Source organism: Melospiza melodia, chromosome 14, assembly GCF_035770615.1.
Source record: "Melospiza melodia melodia isolate bMelMel2 chromosome 14, bMelMel2.pri, whole genome shotgun sequence".
Taxonomy (NCBI): Eukaryota; Metazoa; Chordata; class Aves; order Passeriformes; family Passerellidae; genus Melospiza; species Melospiza melodia.
In genome coordinates this window covers 19,498,233-19,513,741 of record NC_086207.1, presented here as the reverse complement: position 1 = coordinate 19,513,741, position 15,509 = coordinate 19,498,233, and the positions used below count along the sequence as shown (strand labels likewise).

At 49.1% G+C, this 15,509-nt stretch overlaps 1 protein-coding gene across 4 annotated transcripts in view; it reads right to left on the bottom strand.

Annotated features, from left to right (window-relative positions):
- Positions 1–3,240: 3,240 nt before the first annotated feature.
- HTR4 (5-hydroxytryptamine receptor 4) overlaps positions 3,241–15,509 on the bottom strand; it is a 62,701-nt gene continuing 50,432 nt past the window's right edge. For 2 of the 4 annotated variants that reach the window (XM_063169079.1, XM_063169081.1), the window contains exon 7: positions 3,241–4,524. In XM_063169079.1, the coding sequence (XP_063025149.1) occupies positions 4,437–4,524 (88 nt within the window). In that variant the 3' untranslated portion in view covers positions 3,241–4,436. Of the gene's footprint in view, positions 4,525–5,388; positions 5,568–15,509 lie in introns of all 4 variants that reach the window. The other 2 variants (XR_010029502.1, XM_063169082.1) reach the window with 2 other exon arrangements.

The following is a 15,509-nucleotide window of genomic DNA, read 5'->3' as shown; positions in this document are numbered from 1 at the left end:
CGAGGAGCACTGAGCACCCCAGGTCCATCCAGCTGGAGAAGGCAGCTGCTGGTGGAGGTTCCACTGGCTGGGACTGAGCCTGAGCTGACTCTGGTGCTGCTTTTCCCACAGCTCCTGCTGGAAGAGGATGCAGAGATCCCAGCTGGGGGAGGCTCAGGTGCCTGGAAATGTCATCCAAATAGTACAGGAGGTAAACAGGGAAAGGCCAGGGTGTGTTTGGGCACAGCACAGAGTCACAGCCTCCTGCTCACCGTGCTGGGGCTGCTTTTCCCTCTCCTTGAGGAGAGCAGAACCAGTGCTTGGGTTTCAGAAAGGGAAGGATTTTGGAAGTGTTTTTGTTTGAAGAGAAGCTGTAAGGGGTTGATGGAGACAGGAATGATGCCCCTGCTCTCTCTCCAGGCTGCTCAGGGTGTGAGGATCCCCTTGCCCAGGATTTCTACTTTAGTTCCCAGTTAAGCAATTCCAACTTAACCTCTTGTCAGGGTGGGACAGGGACACCTTGGCCCTGTGTGCCCTGCATGTGACAACAGGGCAGCCAAAGCCAGGGCCTGGAGAGCTCCCTTCAGCTCCTCAGCACTCCCTGGGGGTTGGCAGGAGACAAACTGGGGTTTTATTTAGGAAGGTTTGTACAAAAACTGGAAGAACTAAAAGCTTTGGTATATTTTTATTGAGTCTGTGTTATTAATCCCCTGCAGATTTCTTGCCTTTTGGCCCGGGAGTGCTCAGAGGTGGCTCAGGAGCTCAAATGTGGAGGAAAAGGGGATCCTGAACCGGGGAAGGGTTCCCAGCTGCAGGTACAGAATGGAAATGCTCTCCCTGCCTTCAGCTCTCTGAGCTGGGTGGGAATGACTCAGTGCCTGTGTGGGCTGCCTGCTCCCAAAGCAGCTCCTGGCTGGAGCTGCTCCTGCTTCTCATCTGTGCTGGGAACGAGCTGGACACGAGCTGGGCCCCATTGGTTCTGGGCACGTTATTAAGTCAGGCTGACACAAAGAGCCTTAAATACCTTCAGATTCTCCCTCCTCTTGCTGAGCAGGGCCAGCTGGGAGTGAACTCCACCCTAAAGCCACGATCTTGGGTGAGATGCGCTTTAGGCTGGAGATATCTGCAGTAATCCCTAAACTGAGAGTATTTGGAAATGTAAAAGCAGCATTTATGCAGCTAATGCAGCATTGCTGATTGTTCCCAGAGCTCTGGAGCCCAGCAGGAGACAGGAGGAGCAGATGAGGTACAATCAAAGCCATTTTCAGTCAGAGGCAAGGTGAGCATCGTTTACCCGTCAGCTCTGCAGGTTTTGAGTGACACATTCCCAATGTTCATCCTCCTTTGGTGGAAGAGACACCCCTGGAGGAGCAGAGTTTGCCAAAAAAGTGTCTCTGGAGCAGGGGATCCCCTGCTCCATATCCAGGGGACCCTTGGCTTCCATTTCTCACATGAATCCCTTTGGATGGCTCTGATCCCATCAGCAGCTCCACAGGGACCTGGGAATCCTCCAGGTAAGGGGCCAGGACAAGGCGGGGGCTCCTGGACAAATAAATCATTATTGGGAATGAACAAATTCCTGTGAGCAGGGGGACAGTCAGGAGCAGGGCAGGGACTGTCCCCTGTGCTGGCCCAGTTCTGGGTCCTTGGGCAGGAGGGACCTGCAGGGGCTGGAGTGTGTCCAGGGAAGGAGATAGAGCTGGGAAGGGTCTGGAGCCACAGGAGGGGCTGAGGGAGCTGGAAAGGGGCTCAGCCTGGAGAAAAGGAGGCTCAGGAGGGCCCTTCTTGCTCTGCACAGCTCCCTGGGCAGTTCCAGTGCCTGAGCCCCCTTTCCATGAGGAAATTCCTGCTGTGCCCACCCTGAGCCTGCCCTGAGCCCCCTTTCCATGGGGCAATTCCTGCTGTGCCCACCCTGAGCCTGCCCTGCAGATTCCCCTCCCTGCTCCAGCTCCTGGAGCCTCCTGAGGGGCAGCAGGGAGGTGGCTCCTGCTCCCAGCCTGGAGTGCCAGCAGCAGCAGAAATGAGCCCAAGCTGGAGTTCACTGCCACATCCAGAGAGGAGTTTTTATTTGTAGGAACAGCCACTGCAGCACAGACACTGAGCACAGGCAAGGACTGGCACCACCAGCCACGATGGGCAAAGCTGAACGGGGAGGCCACAGCAGCAGCCAGGGGATGCAGAGTGGGGCTTTCCATGAGACCCTCCCTGTCCAGGGCGTTCTCCACTGCTGGTGGCACTGCTGGGTCACAGAAGCTGTGCTGGGATTGTTGGCTGAGCGAGCAGCAGCTGCCAGGTGAGCCCAGGGAGGGATCAGAGGTGTCCTGGTGTCCATCCTGGACAGGGACATTTGGTGTTTGGAATTTCATCCAGTTGGAAGGGGGGAGCCTTTCCCCAGTGAGAGCTTTTGACCATTTTGGCTGGTGAGCCACTGCTCCCATTGATAGAGCCTTGGGAATGTTGCCCCTGGGGAAACTGGGAGTTTATTTTAAATTAAAAAAGAGATCTTTCCCTAATGCACATAAAACAAAGGAGAAAACAATGCCTGAAGGACAAAGCAGAACCAAAGAACCCCTCCCTGTGCTGCTGGTTCCATCTCACTCCAGGAAATTTCACACCAAGATTTGATGCCCCTCAATGGGGACGGAGAAAATCTTTTTTTCAGGATTTCTCTGAGAAATTTGATACTTGAGGGGAAACCAAGCCAAGCTGTTCTGCAGCCTCGTGTGCCCAAAGCCCAACAAACCCCTGTGGGCACTTCCACAGATCACAGCACTGAAGCAGCCCTGGATGGTTTTTTTCCAAATTTTCAATAATAGCTTTTTTCTCTCCACAGTTCTGGTGTCAAGAGTAAAATTAAATTAAGTTTTTTGGAAATAAAGCCCTGTAAAAACAGGTCATTGCCAACCAGGTCCCAGAGATGAACCAGGAGCACCTTCCACCACAAACACCAATAATTTGTGTCTTTCCAGCAGTCAGCAATTGTCTACCTCAATATTCCAGCTGGGGCTGTTTCTGCCCAGTGTCCTTCTGAATCCTACAGGAAAAGGATGTGAAGCTTTATCAGTGACTTTGCTGTGGAAGAAATATTTAAAGAAGTCAGACACCATGGCCAGGAAGCCACTTGTTCTTCTCATGCACAACATTTCTCCTACTGAGCAACATTTTTGTTTGTTCTGAGCGGGATTTGTCTGTTTGCAGTAAATACCTGTCACATAGCAACAGAAATATTACTAAATAATAATACATAACATGTTAAGCTCCTTGGTCTAGAAGCTTTTAATGAAAAAACCACATGTTCCTGATAAAAAATAATAAATAATGTCAGCTTTTCTTTGTACATTAAAAATATCTGTACATGGTTCCACGATATGACAAAGTACAATTGTATTTTCTAGGCTCAGGGTGGCGTCTTGGGGTAGATCTTCACCTAAAAAGGGTCGAGGCTCGTGCTCTTGATCCTGCATGAAAATCCTTTTCCCAAATTTGTGGAGTTCAGAGCCTTGCCCGCCCTTTCCATGCAAAGGGGGAAGCAGCCCACGAGGAACGTGGCAACACCAACATGCAGGAAGCAGCTGAGGACTGAGGTCTTGGCAAATGTGAGACTGGAAAATCTGGAACACTCCTTGCCTCGACTGGAAGAGACCAGCAACAGATAGAAAAATAAAGGTGGCAAAGGTAAGTAGAAGTCTCTCCTCCAAATGTAGCTAGAAAAGGATTTAGGTGGTTTGTTTCCAAGATGGCACTTAGTGATCCATTGGCTCTGGCTCCTGGCCAAGCTTCTGCTGCCTCAGAACGCCCAAAGTTTGCTCAGGGAGGGATGGGGACAGCTCTGGGCTCCAGGACACGTCCCATCCCCAGGGAATGGCAGAGCAGGGCTGTGGCTCTGAGCTGGGCTGGTCCCACTCAGCTCCTGGGCTCCTCCCGGGCCAGGAAACTCCACAGGGCAGGGCAGAGCTCTGCAGGCTCGGGGAGCAGCAGCTGGGGCTGGAACCAAAGGGCAGCAAACATTTCCTCTTGTTCTCCTGGAGAAAACGTGGGGCTGCTCCTCCCCTGGCAGTGCCCAGGCCCACGCAGAGCCAGCAGGGATGGGGCAGCTCGGTGCCACCCCACAGCTGTGGCCTGCAGGGTGGGGTGGGCTGAGCAGGGGGCAGCAGGAGAGGAGAGGGGCAGCAGGAGTCTCCGCACGGGCTGGTTTGGAGCTGTTTTGGCCCTGGCTTTGCCAGGAATGCCTCACTCCTGGAGCAGGGCTCTGGCACAGCTCCAGCTGCTCCTGCAGGGACAGGGACAGCAGTCCTGACCCTCCCCATGCTCCCACCCAGCTCCCACAGCTGGACATTCCTGGGAATTCACTGCAGGAAGCACCAGGACAATGCAGATGGATGGATTTTCAAGTGCTGCTGTCTGTGAATCCTTGGGATATCCTAAAATTGCTCTGTTCCTCCTCTTCTGGGCCAGGACTAGAAACAGGACTCTTGGGATTCGGGGTCGGGGTGGATGGGAAGCTTCTCTTGTTCCTGGTGGTGCCCGTTGTGTAACACCTTGTACCTGGCAGGGGAACACAAACCTTGGTCAGTGCCAGCTCAGAGGCCAAACTGATGGAAAATGAGATCAAGCAAACCCCAAAGTGTATTTAGGAGAGTGATTGTTCCAAATATCCAGATGCCACCTTAAAAAGTGTGAATCCCTGCTTTGGGAATGAAATCTCCAGTGTGGAGCAGTCAAAGCAATCCCTGAAAACCAAGAAGCTGGTGGGTTTGGGGTGTCTGAGGTGAGCTGCACTGCCTGAGTGTGGGCTGAGGATGCTCCTGCAGGAATTCCCAGCTGGATGCTGGCTCCCAGCATGGCCAGGGCACTGAGTGTGCAGGTGTTTCCCTCAAACGCCCCTTGGAACTCCAGCACTTCAAACAAGCACCAGGAATTAAAAATGTGCTCCCAACGAGTCACAGACTGGATGTCAGAGACAAGCAGAGACATTTTGACCTCACACTGAACAGACTCCAACGAGACAGCCACAGAGAGAGAACAGAGCTGGAACTGAGGGACCAGGTCAGACTGGGACACTGTGGGACACAATCCACCCGGGACACCTCGGGAACGGCAAAGGCTCTGCCACAGCTGGGACACGAGAGAGCCCAGACACCCGGGGCAGCTCAGCACCATGGACAGGGACCGGGAGAGCCAAGGATCCAGACAGACAGAAACCGGGATATCCAGGGATCCCAATGGACAGGACTGGGATATCCAAGGATCAAGATGGACAGGAATATCCAAGGATCCAGACAGACAGAAACCGGGATATCCAAGGATCCCAATGGACAGGGAGTGGGAAATCCAAGGTTCCAGATGGACAGGGACTGGCACACCCAAGGATCCCAAAGGACAGGGACTGGGACACCCAGGGATCCAAACCTTCCTCCGTGTTCTGCGGCCGTCCCAGAGTGGAGCAAGAGCAGCAAGAGCAGGTGGTGCTGATTGTTAGAGGTTCATTAAGCTAAAGAGGAGTCATTGAGGTGTCCCAGGATGTCGTGTGGCACAAAGTGTCTGTCTGAAGCCTCTGGCAGTGAGCTCAACACTTCCAGCTGTTTACCCTGTGGGGAAAGAGGACTGCTAGCACAGGAGGGAAGAGCATCCCTGGCATCCATGGCTTGCTCAGGTACCAGCACATTGTCCCTAAAATATTCCCAACATCTCCAGGAGTCTGTTAAGGGAGTCCTCTGCTGCCAGGCCTTTGTGTTCTGTGGGGTTTGCCATACCCTGCAGCCTTTCCCTTCAAATGCAAGTTCAGGGCCCCCTGCCAGTTGTAAGGCACCGATTTAGTGCTGGATAAAAGCTGGGATTTTTACAGCCTTGCTTTGTTCTCACACAAAGTTTTTGTTCTCTCTCTTTCCGTGTGCCTTCACTGATCTCTCTCTGAAAATACACCTCATTTCTCAGCTCTTGGTACCTGTGGGGAGCAAGATTTAGAGAAATTCTCATCTGCACCTGAAATTCAGCTGCTTCCCCTGCAGGAATACACCTGGTGTGCCTCAGCCAGGGATTTATCCTACAATGCAAGGAGAAAACAGCCCTGGAACCCTCCCTGTGAGGGCTGAAGGCTTCAAGGGAAAGCAGCCAGGTAGGTGTGAGAAATAAATACATCTGAGGGAGCTGGAATGTGTGTGCAGGGAAAAAAGAACATTAAAAGCGTTAAATGCATTAAATAAATTATCTACAGCAAATTAATTGTGCTGTTTTCCTGCCCTGATGGGCTCCTTGGTGGGGTTTGTGCACCCCCCAATAAATAAATTATAAAATAATAAATCCCAACAATGGGAAGGCCCTGCCCCTCCAGGGACCGGCTGCTGTTCTGAGCTGTTCACTTTGTTTGCTTTTCTCACTCTCCAAACTTCTCCATTTTCAGATATTTTCCCCATTTCTGATCTGGAGCAAGTCTTCAATTCCTTGTGAGATAAAACAAAGAAGAAAAAAGCAGAAAAGAGCAGACTTCAATTGATGTTCAATGCCCTTTGCTGCTTTTATCAGGGTCTGATCTCCCCACTGTGATATTGGCAATTTTGGGAGTGAGCATTCACTGCCTGTGTCTTCGTTTTCTCCTTTTCCACTTGCTGAAGCCCAGCTCCAAATGAAACACTTCCAAACTCTTTTCTTCCTTCATCTACAAGCAGAAACTCCCCCAGGAGCAGCCACCATCCCACCTGGAACAGATCTCCAAGGAAAAGGCAAGTAGGGGATGTATCACAAACCTTTTGTTATTTGTAGGAGCACCCAGGAAAGATTTGCTGGGACCAGAGGAAAACAAGATGAAATTATGTAAAATGGATAAACTGGGAGGATTTGCACTTGGCTTGAGCAGAATCCTACTCTCAATAATTTATTTTTATACCATTTTTCTTCTCAACCACCTAAAATAGTGGCAGGTAGAAGAGGTTTTGAGGTAAAAGTTGGCTGAAGCCACATTTTAAATGGAACTGAGCTCCCAAACTGAATGAAGGACTGAAACTTTTCCAAGATTTGACAATTGTGTTGCTCCCCAATTTATATCTTTCCCTGCATTTTCCTTTCTCTCCCAAAGTGATTTTCCTCTGGAATATTTGCAGCACCACTGCTGGAACTTCACCCTCCCAGCTCGTGTCCATTCCTCTGAGCTCTGCTGCTTCCAGAGGGACTTGCAAGAGCAAGAACAAATAATTGCTCTGCAGTGGGATTGTGGTGAACAATCACTTGGCAGAGGTTATTTCAGTGAACACATCCCTGAAATCAGTCTTGCACCATCTGCTCAGTCCCAGAATTATAAATTCTGAATTAGAAAACAACAGAATTCATGAACCACTCTAAAAGTGAGGGGAAGAGAGCAGCTTCAGATGGATTTTGTGCTTTATCCCAGCCTGTGCTGGCTCTGCTCTGCTCCATTCCTGTGTCAGGAATGGGTGGAAAAGAGGTTTTTTTTTAATTTCTGTGTTTTATGGCAGCCCCAAAGCCCCAGGAACCAAGGCCTGGAAGGGCAGGATGGGTCTGGGAGGCAGCAGGAATTCCCCAGGCTGGAAGCACCAGGAGAGATCCACAGGAGGAGATGCAGAGGGCCAGGAGCAAAACCGGAGCCTGTTCTCCAGGACATCAGGAATGTCCCCTCCTGCTGCCTGCCTGAAAGGGACTCCTGATATTTTTGGAAAACTGGGAGATGCTGGGAAACAGAGAACTGAGAAAAGGGTGACACAAAATCCAAAAATCTCTGGAATTCCCTATTTTAATCTGTGATATTTTTCCACTTTGAAAGAGCAAACCCTCAAATCTGAACTCCGCCAAATGTCACAATGAACTGGGAACAACATGCATTGCTCCATTTCCCTGTTCTGCTGAAAAAACGAATCCACAGAGGCCAAATTATATGGAATTTCACAAAACATTTGGTTTTAATGCAGCTGCATGTGAAACTTCCACAAATGAGAGCAGAATTATCCCTCTCTCAGCATTCCCAGGTTCACAAACTCCAGAAAATTAAAAGCTTCCCAGTAACTCTGTAACCTCTGGGCTGAATTTGTGCTGCTCCCATCCCTGCAGTGAAGTTCTGCACTTGGCCATCAGCATAAAATCATTAGAGCAGGGTAAGAATAAATTGAATTATCCCATTACAGCCCAATGTGAAAACCCAGATCTTGGGAAAACGTTGGAATTGCTGAATTATTTACATGGCTCTGACAGCAATGTTGATTTTAGAGTCCTTTGTAGTCAAATCTAAACACAAATCTCTCTCTGTCTCATGACAAGTGTTTATTTTCCCACTCCTGAGCAGTTAAGCTGAATCTCTTAATTATCTTTAAATCAAATAATGCTGTTCTGACCTTGGGAGCTGAACTCAGCCCTCGTCATTCTTTGCTAAATATCAGGCAGAGGTTTTATAAAACATCTGTCTCCAGCCCACACCACCCAGCTTTCAGTGCACTTTATAGGATTTCTGAAGAAATCCAGAGTTAAAATTAGCACTTCTCAAGTAAGTCAATACTTATTTCTCTTGAATAATAGGAACATTAAAAAAAAAAAGATAAAGAGGAGATTTTTTTTTTGTCTCTGACAAATCCCAGGAAACAAAGAGAGCATCTCCCAATATGTTTGTGTCTCTCCTTTTTTCCCCCATTGTTCCATCATCTCTCTTTTTTCTGGCAAACCAAGATTAAACCCCTTCCAGTCCCTTTGGTTTTGTGTTTGCAGGAGCTGTGGATCCTTTTCAAGGAGGATGTTTAGAAGTGCAGGCAAATAATAACCTGAAATAGGATCTTGAAATGAAATGTCCAAACCCTTCAGTATCTGGTTTCCTTTTGGTTTTCTCCTGCTGAATTTCACCCAAATTTTGTTTCCCTGGGACTGCAGGTGCTCATTTCCATCTTCTTTTTTTATCCTCTTTATTCCAGGCTCTACTAATTAATTTCTCTGTGGTCCTTTCCAATCCCCCTCACCACCATTGCTGAATTTGATAATTTTTCCCTTTTTCCACTCTCTTTCTGCTTTCAGCTGCTCCACCTGGATAATGTTTATAATTTTCCCTGTTTTCCACTGCAGGTTGTTTTGCTCAACTTCAGCTGAAAATCCTGAATTTGGGTATTATGAGGAGGAATTGGGGCTGGAAATCAAGGGACCCACACAGGAACCACGAACTGGGGATAGCCCAGAGCTGCTGAGCTCTTCTGCTTTAGATTTGTGCCATTTTAATGTTGCAGGAGTTGATGTTTCCACGACAGAAGCAGCAATTTGGGCACCAAAGGACAGAAATGAAGCAAATTTCAGAATCAACGAGGAGCTCCTTGTTTGCAGTGAGTGAAATGCATTTGCTAATTATAAAGCAGGGTAAACAAATAAACAAATGAGAGAGGCCACGCAGGGGATGTGGGGAGGAGGAGCCCTTTCCCCTTTTCCTCCCATTAACTCCCTATTTCCATTTCTCTCTCGTTAATGTTAAGCTTGGCACTCCATTACAGGCACTAATTAGCTCCAGATTTTGGCCTCCAGTTCGTTTTTGCACCATAATTAATGCAACAGCCATAAGAGCCCCAGTCTGATAATGAGGAGAGCACTTGGAAGTGCTCAGACACAGCAGAAGCGCAGAGCAGCCCATTAGAGCAGCTCCCAGCCACCCCCAGATGGGAGCTGCTGGGCTTAAGTGTTTCAATTAATGAAACACAAGCAGGATCAATTAATAATATTCAAATGGAAGAGAAAGACTTATTTTTTTTAATGGAGGTTTCACCACTGGCATAATTACATCTTTTATCTGCTGGGGAAAAAACCTACATTTGTTAAAGCTGTGGAGTGAACCAGTGGCAAAAGCTGGAGCTGTTCAGTGGAGTTTGTCAGGTTTTAAATGTGCCACAGTGGGAGAATCCCAGAATTTCAGGCTGGGAAAGCCCTCCCAGCCCATCCAGTCCAGCTGTGCCCTGTGCCCACCTCGTCCCCAGCCCAGAGCTCCGAGTGCCACCTCCAGGGCAGGGGATCCAAGCCTCCCTTTCAGTATTTACCAACTCTCTCCCTCTGGGAATTGATGACTTTTCCCATTGAAATACCCAGTGGAAAATGGAATTACAGCTCGTTGAAATCTGGCAAATAATTCCCCCTCCTTCCCTGCTTTGTGTGTGAACAGCAGAGCTTTTTTCTTAGGTGTCAGAAGCAGATTTTGTGCCCAGCATCATGAGTTTGATAACAAAAGGCTGGCATGTGCACATTGTTCCTGTCACTGCTTTGGGCTGCTCAGGAGCAAATGGCACCAACTCCCCCAGAGCAGCTGGGTCTCCCTCCCACCCTGCAGGCTGAGGGGAGAGCTCTGCTCCCCAGAATGGCTCACCCAGCCCTCCCTGCCTGTGGTCCTGCCAAATCCACAGTTTTGTGTCCTGGGGACTTCTGTGCAGCCCCAAGGTGGTGCTGGGAAGCTGGGCTTGCCTTAAGGTATTTATTTAAGGGCTGAAAATTAGATTTTCTTGTAATGGAGTAATGACATAAAAATTAAATAACAAAATACCAGTTAAATAATAGTCAATTAAAACCTGTTAAATTTAATAAGAAAAAAACAATTTAAAATTAATAATAAATAACCTTGTGATGCCTTTAGCATCTCAACTAGGACCTGTTGTAGGTTAAGCTCAGTAAATCTTATGCATCAATCTTATCAAAATTTTATTTGGCTGCCTTTCCTCGGGTCCCCATCCTGCTGAGAGAGCAAACACCAGGTTCCACTGTGCTGTGTTCAGTGGGAGTTTCTTCTCCCCTCTCCTTCTGTATCCAGATTTTCCAATTAATAATTCTATGATGCGATTAAAGGAGCACATTCCTGCCTTTGGACTTTCTCCCTTACAACCCACTGGGTGCGAATTCGTACAGCTCCATCCCTGAGATTGTGAACAATATTAATTAATTGTGAGCTGTGCTCCCCACTCCTCATCCTCTGCGAGCCTTTTATCAGGATTAAATGTCACACCACAGATGGGGACATTGGCAGTGGGTGCTGAATTTAATAAAATCTCCAGATCCTCCCAGCGCAGCCTTGGTTTGGAGCGCAGGCTGGGATTCGAGGCTCCCAATGAATCCCTGGCTCCTTCCCTGGGCAGTTTCTCCTGTTTCAGGCTGTGCAGGTTCCCAGCCAAGGAGCACAGCTTGCCTGGGCTCTGTTCCTTCCCCTGTTCCTCAGGAAGGATGATGCTCCCCTGGCTCATCCCCTTCCCTGCCAAGAGCTGTCTCCCAGCAGGGTCAGATCCTCTGCAGGAGGGGGACAGGAGCTGCTGCCTCATCTTGCTGTGATTCAGAGGCTGCTGAGCCCCCACTTTCTGTCACCCTGTCCCCAGACCTGCTGTGCTGCTGATCTTATCTCACCTCAGCCTCTCCAGGAGCTGCTCCTGGGGTTTTATTCCAATTAATCCCGTGAGGATCTGTGCAGGTGGTGCCAGGCCCTGCTCCCTCTGGGATTTCAGGGACCCTCTGAACCTTTCTGGAACAAAGACCTGAGGAAAACCTTTTATTATTTTCCTCTGAGCCTCCAATCTCCTGAAGGAGTCCAAAAGAAAAATCTCAAACTTAACATTTGAATGTGCCCTGTCCAGGGCAATGACGGGCAGAAATCTGAATATAAGGCACAGCTTGTTTTGTGGGGAGGATGAGGGGAACCCAAAAAACAAGGGATCATAAACAAGCAGATATTTATTTATTCTCTGATGGGTTTGTATTTATTCTCAGAGTAAAACCAGCTCTCAGCAGCTCCTCTGGAGATCATTCTTTAGAGAAATTCCCTGCAGATGACACAGAGTTCCACTGATCAATTCATTGATTTTGAGCACAGCAGGAGGCAACCAAGGCCATCAAAACACCTGTGTGTGTGTAAACCCTTTATTTTCATATCCCTGATGCTTACACAGGGTTATTTCTGATATTTTGTGCTTTCTTCTGGTCCTTCTGCAGATCTGAGTGTCTTTCAGAGCCACCTGTGAGACCCCACCTGTCCAATTCTTTATACATTGCCATCAAATTTGCTGTGCAGAGCAAACAAATAAGTTCAAACTTCTGAAGGTTGTGCCATCCCTTGGTTGCCCCTGGGCCTGTCTATTTTCTGCTCCAGAGGAGATGACACAGTCCATAAATCTCTGCCCTAGTCCCTGCTTTGGTAAATAAAATCTGCTCAGATTTATGTCTGCTCCTTCCTGAGGAAAAGCAAAGCAGTGATACATGTGGCAAATGGAACAGAAAATTGCTTTTCACCCATCAAGTTTCCAGTGTAACTGCCTAAAGTTTGGGCTCTCCTACAGCAGTAACCGATCTCACAAAATAAACCCAATTTTGCAGCACAATTCTTTGTGTTATGTGGAGGCAACCAAAGATGTGCTTTGCCCAATAATTTAGCAAATGGCTTCAAGCCATTTTAGGTTTAGGTTGGATTTTGGGGGGAAATTCCTGGCAAAGGTTTGATACTGGGGGTGGGAGCAGCCTGGGACAGTGGAAGGTGTTTTGGGGTTGGAACTGGATGAGGTTTAAGGTCCCTTTCAATCCAAACCATTCTGGGATTCTCTGATTCCAAGGAATGAAGATCAGGCTGCTGCCTCAGAGAGGAAGTGAAGGAAATTTGTGTTTATTTTGGCAGAGCTTTATCTGTGCTTCCAAGCCTCCAGAAATCCAGACTTTCACTGCTCCAGCTGCCCAGGGATCCCTGAGTTTGGCCAGGAGAATGGGGCTGCTCCAGGACTAAACCCAACCCCTCGGAATCAACCTGGCTTCTGAAAAACAATTTATGAACCCAGCATCCCACCCCTTTGCTGAGCCAGTGCTGAATTGCTCCCTTTCATCCTCTCCAGCTGTAATTCATGTTGCTTAATTAATCTTAATTAAGTGTTGTGGGCATCTCTGGAGCTCAGTTCTCTCTTTATTTAATTACACTAACACACCATATAATGGTCTCTGTTTGATGGGATGTTTTGCACAAGAGTTTAATCCAGAAGCTGAAAGAATTAATTAGTTCTTAGAATGCCTCCAGAGGGTTGGGCAAGTAAACTGTCACAAATGCCTGGACTCTTCAGTGACCAGAATCCATCCCTGATGCTGCACACCTTGGGCCAGAGACACATTTCCCCTTGCTGGGGCTCTCAGATCCCTGTGGGATCTTCTGGAGCAGGATCAGACTCGTGGGAGACAGGGAGATCTGGGTCAAGAGTTTACAGCTGGTTCCTGTTCCAAAAGCTTTGCCCCCTGTGCCCTGGCTGCTCTCTGCACACCCACAGCCTGAGCCAGCCCCCAGAGGGCATCAGCTGCCATGGGATGGGAATTCCAGCAGGGAATGGTCCCCTGTTTGCCAGGGCTTGGTGGGAATTCCTTCCCCAGCACCTCCTGGGACCTTGGCACATCCATGATGATTTCTTTGCCCAGCAAGGCCTGGAGCTGCTGAGCCTCCTCCTCTTCTCTGCTAAAAAGAACCTGGGATGGCAAAACACAGAACCCTGCAGGGAAACTCTTGGAGCAAGGACAAAGGCAGCAAAGGCAGGGGCTGTCCTGTGACCCTGGGGCTCCCGATGCTCCTGTTCTGCTTGACAGCTGCACTTGTGAGGATTTGTCACAGGATCTTCTCTCTAGCTGTGATTCCTTCAAGGCAGCACAGGAGTTCCACAACCCAAGGAGTTCCACAACAACCTTCCAAGGGTGGGCTGCTTAGGATGAGCACATTGAGCACCCAAACTCACTGCAGAAGTACAGTTCTTCCCAAAGACAGACAAGCAGAGCCTGACTGGCGTGCTCCCAACATTTCCATGGACTTTCTGCCTCTTCTTGGCCCAAGCAGGGAGGTGTGGATGCATCAGCCATCTCTTGTGGATCAGGAGAGCGTGATGATAGTTGGACACTTAAGTTCTGAGGGCCAACTTCCATCCATCCTTCAGGAACCGGCTCCATCCCAACAGAGGGAGATTCCAGGTGGGCCAGGCCCTCCCGAGCACGGCAGCTGGCAGTCCAGTGCTTATGGCAGAACCATTCCAAGAGCTATGACAATGACACTGTTGATAGCTCTGGAAATGGCGCTGCCATCGGCACCACGCGAGGCTCCGTCCCCCTGCTCCTCCTCGTGCTCCTCAGGGGGAAGGAACGAGGATGGAGGAGCAGCTTCAGCTCAAATCCCTGAAATCTTGAGGGAAAGGTCCCAGTGAGGGTGTTTGGAGAAGCCTTCAGAGGTGCTGGCAGCAGTCTGGGGCTGGAATTGTGCTTGGGATACAGAGCACACACACACACACACATACACACGTGCCTGTTTTCCCTTTCACTCTGGGTTTAACTGGAATAAAAGGGAAAGCCTCCCTCTCTTTCCTCATTCCCCCACGGCAGTTTTCTGTCCTTCCCTTTGGATCCCAGCCAGAGGTGCTGCCCAGCCCTGGAGCTCCTTGTGCTGGGAAAAGCACATGGAGCTGGCAGGACGCCAGCCGCACCTGCCCAGCAAAGTGCCACAAACCCAGCTCAGCTCATCCTGGAGACACTGCCACTGAAGCACTGATCATCCTTGCTGCCCTTCCAGCCTGTTCCAGGCTATTTCCATTGGTCCTGTTCTCAAAACTGAAGGATTCACGCTTTGGAAAGTTGGGAAGCCCCTGGTTTCTGCTGCTGAGACCTCTCTCCAAGACATCTCTTGTACCACTACAGGCAGAACTCCCAGCAGGGATCATCCTCACCACACCAAGGGGTTGTTGATGTAGGAAAAGAGACAAAAAGGAGCTTTTCCTTCTCCTTCCAGGCACATCCTGCAGCCTCCAAGGACCATTGTGGGGAAAGGTTTGAGTTACAAGTGGAAAATACATTTTCTGATGTCTGAGGTGTTCCAATCAGCTGTGCTCCTACACCAGGCACTGACAACTCCTCTCTCAGTGCTTCTAAGGCTCAAAAAACCCCCAGCATGATCTCCAATAACTTTTGTGCAGCCTCACCGAAGATCTCATCAATAACAGCTGCGACAAAATCAACTGGGGACACAAACAAGGACAAAGAGAGGAGCAGAAGAACAAGAAGCAGTTTTCTCACCCCAGTTCTGTCTCCAGGGAGAGAGGGAAAATTGGCCCAGATCATGGAAGTGGCATCCCAGGGCACCTTTTCCCAGTGCATTTTGATTTTTTTGTCCTTGCTCCTTATTGTTTCCTGAATTGGAATAATTTTGCTGCTGTCCTGACCTTGAGAGAGGCATTTGTCACTTTGACCAGGGAAGTGTAAAATCCTACCAGACCAGATGGGAAAGGTTTTGTAACTACTTTGCATAGATATGATGGAAAAATCAAGATTTTCCTCTCCGTGCCCAGCAGAACCAGGGGAGAGGTGTTATGTCCAAAGGTCACAGGGTTTGGCAGCAGCTCAGCTTGGATTGTTCCAGGCAGAAGCAACAACTCCCCTGGAGAGCAGAGAGAGCAGCACACCCAGCAGAGCACACCTGCAGCCTCTCTCCAGTGCAGCTTTTGGGAAAATTGCAGCCAAGATGGATCACAACAAAGGGATGGACACAGGGATGCTTCCAGAGGGGTGAGAGCAGACAGAAACAC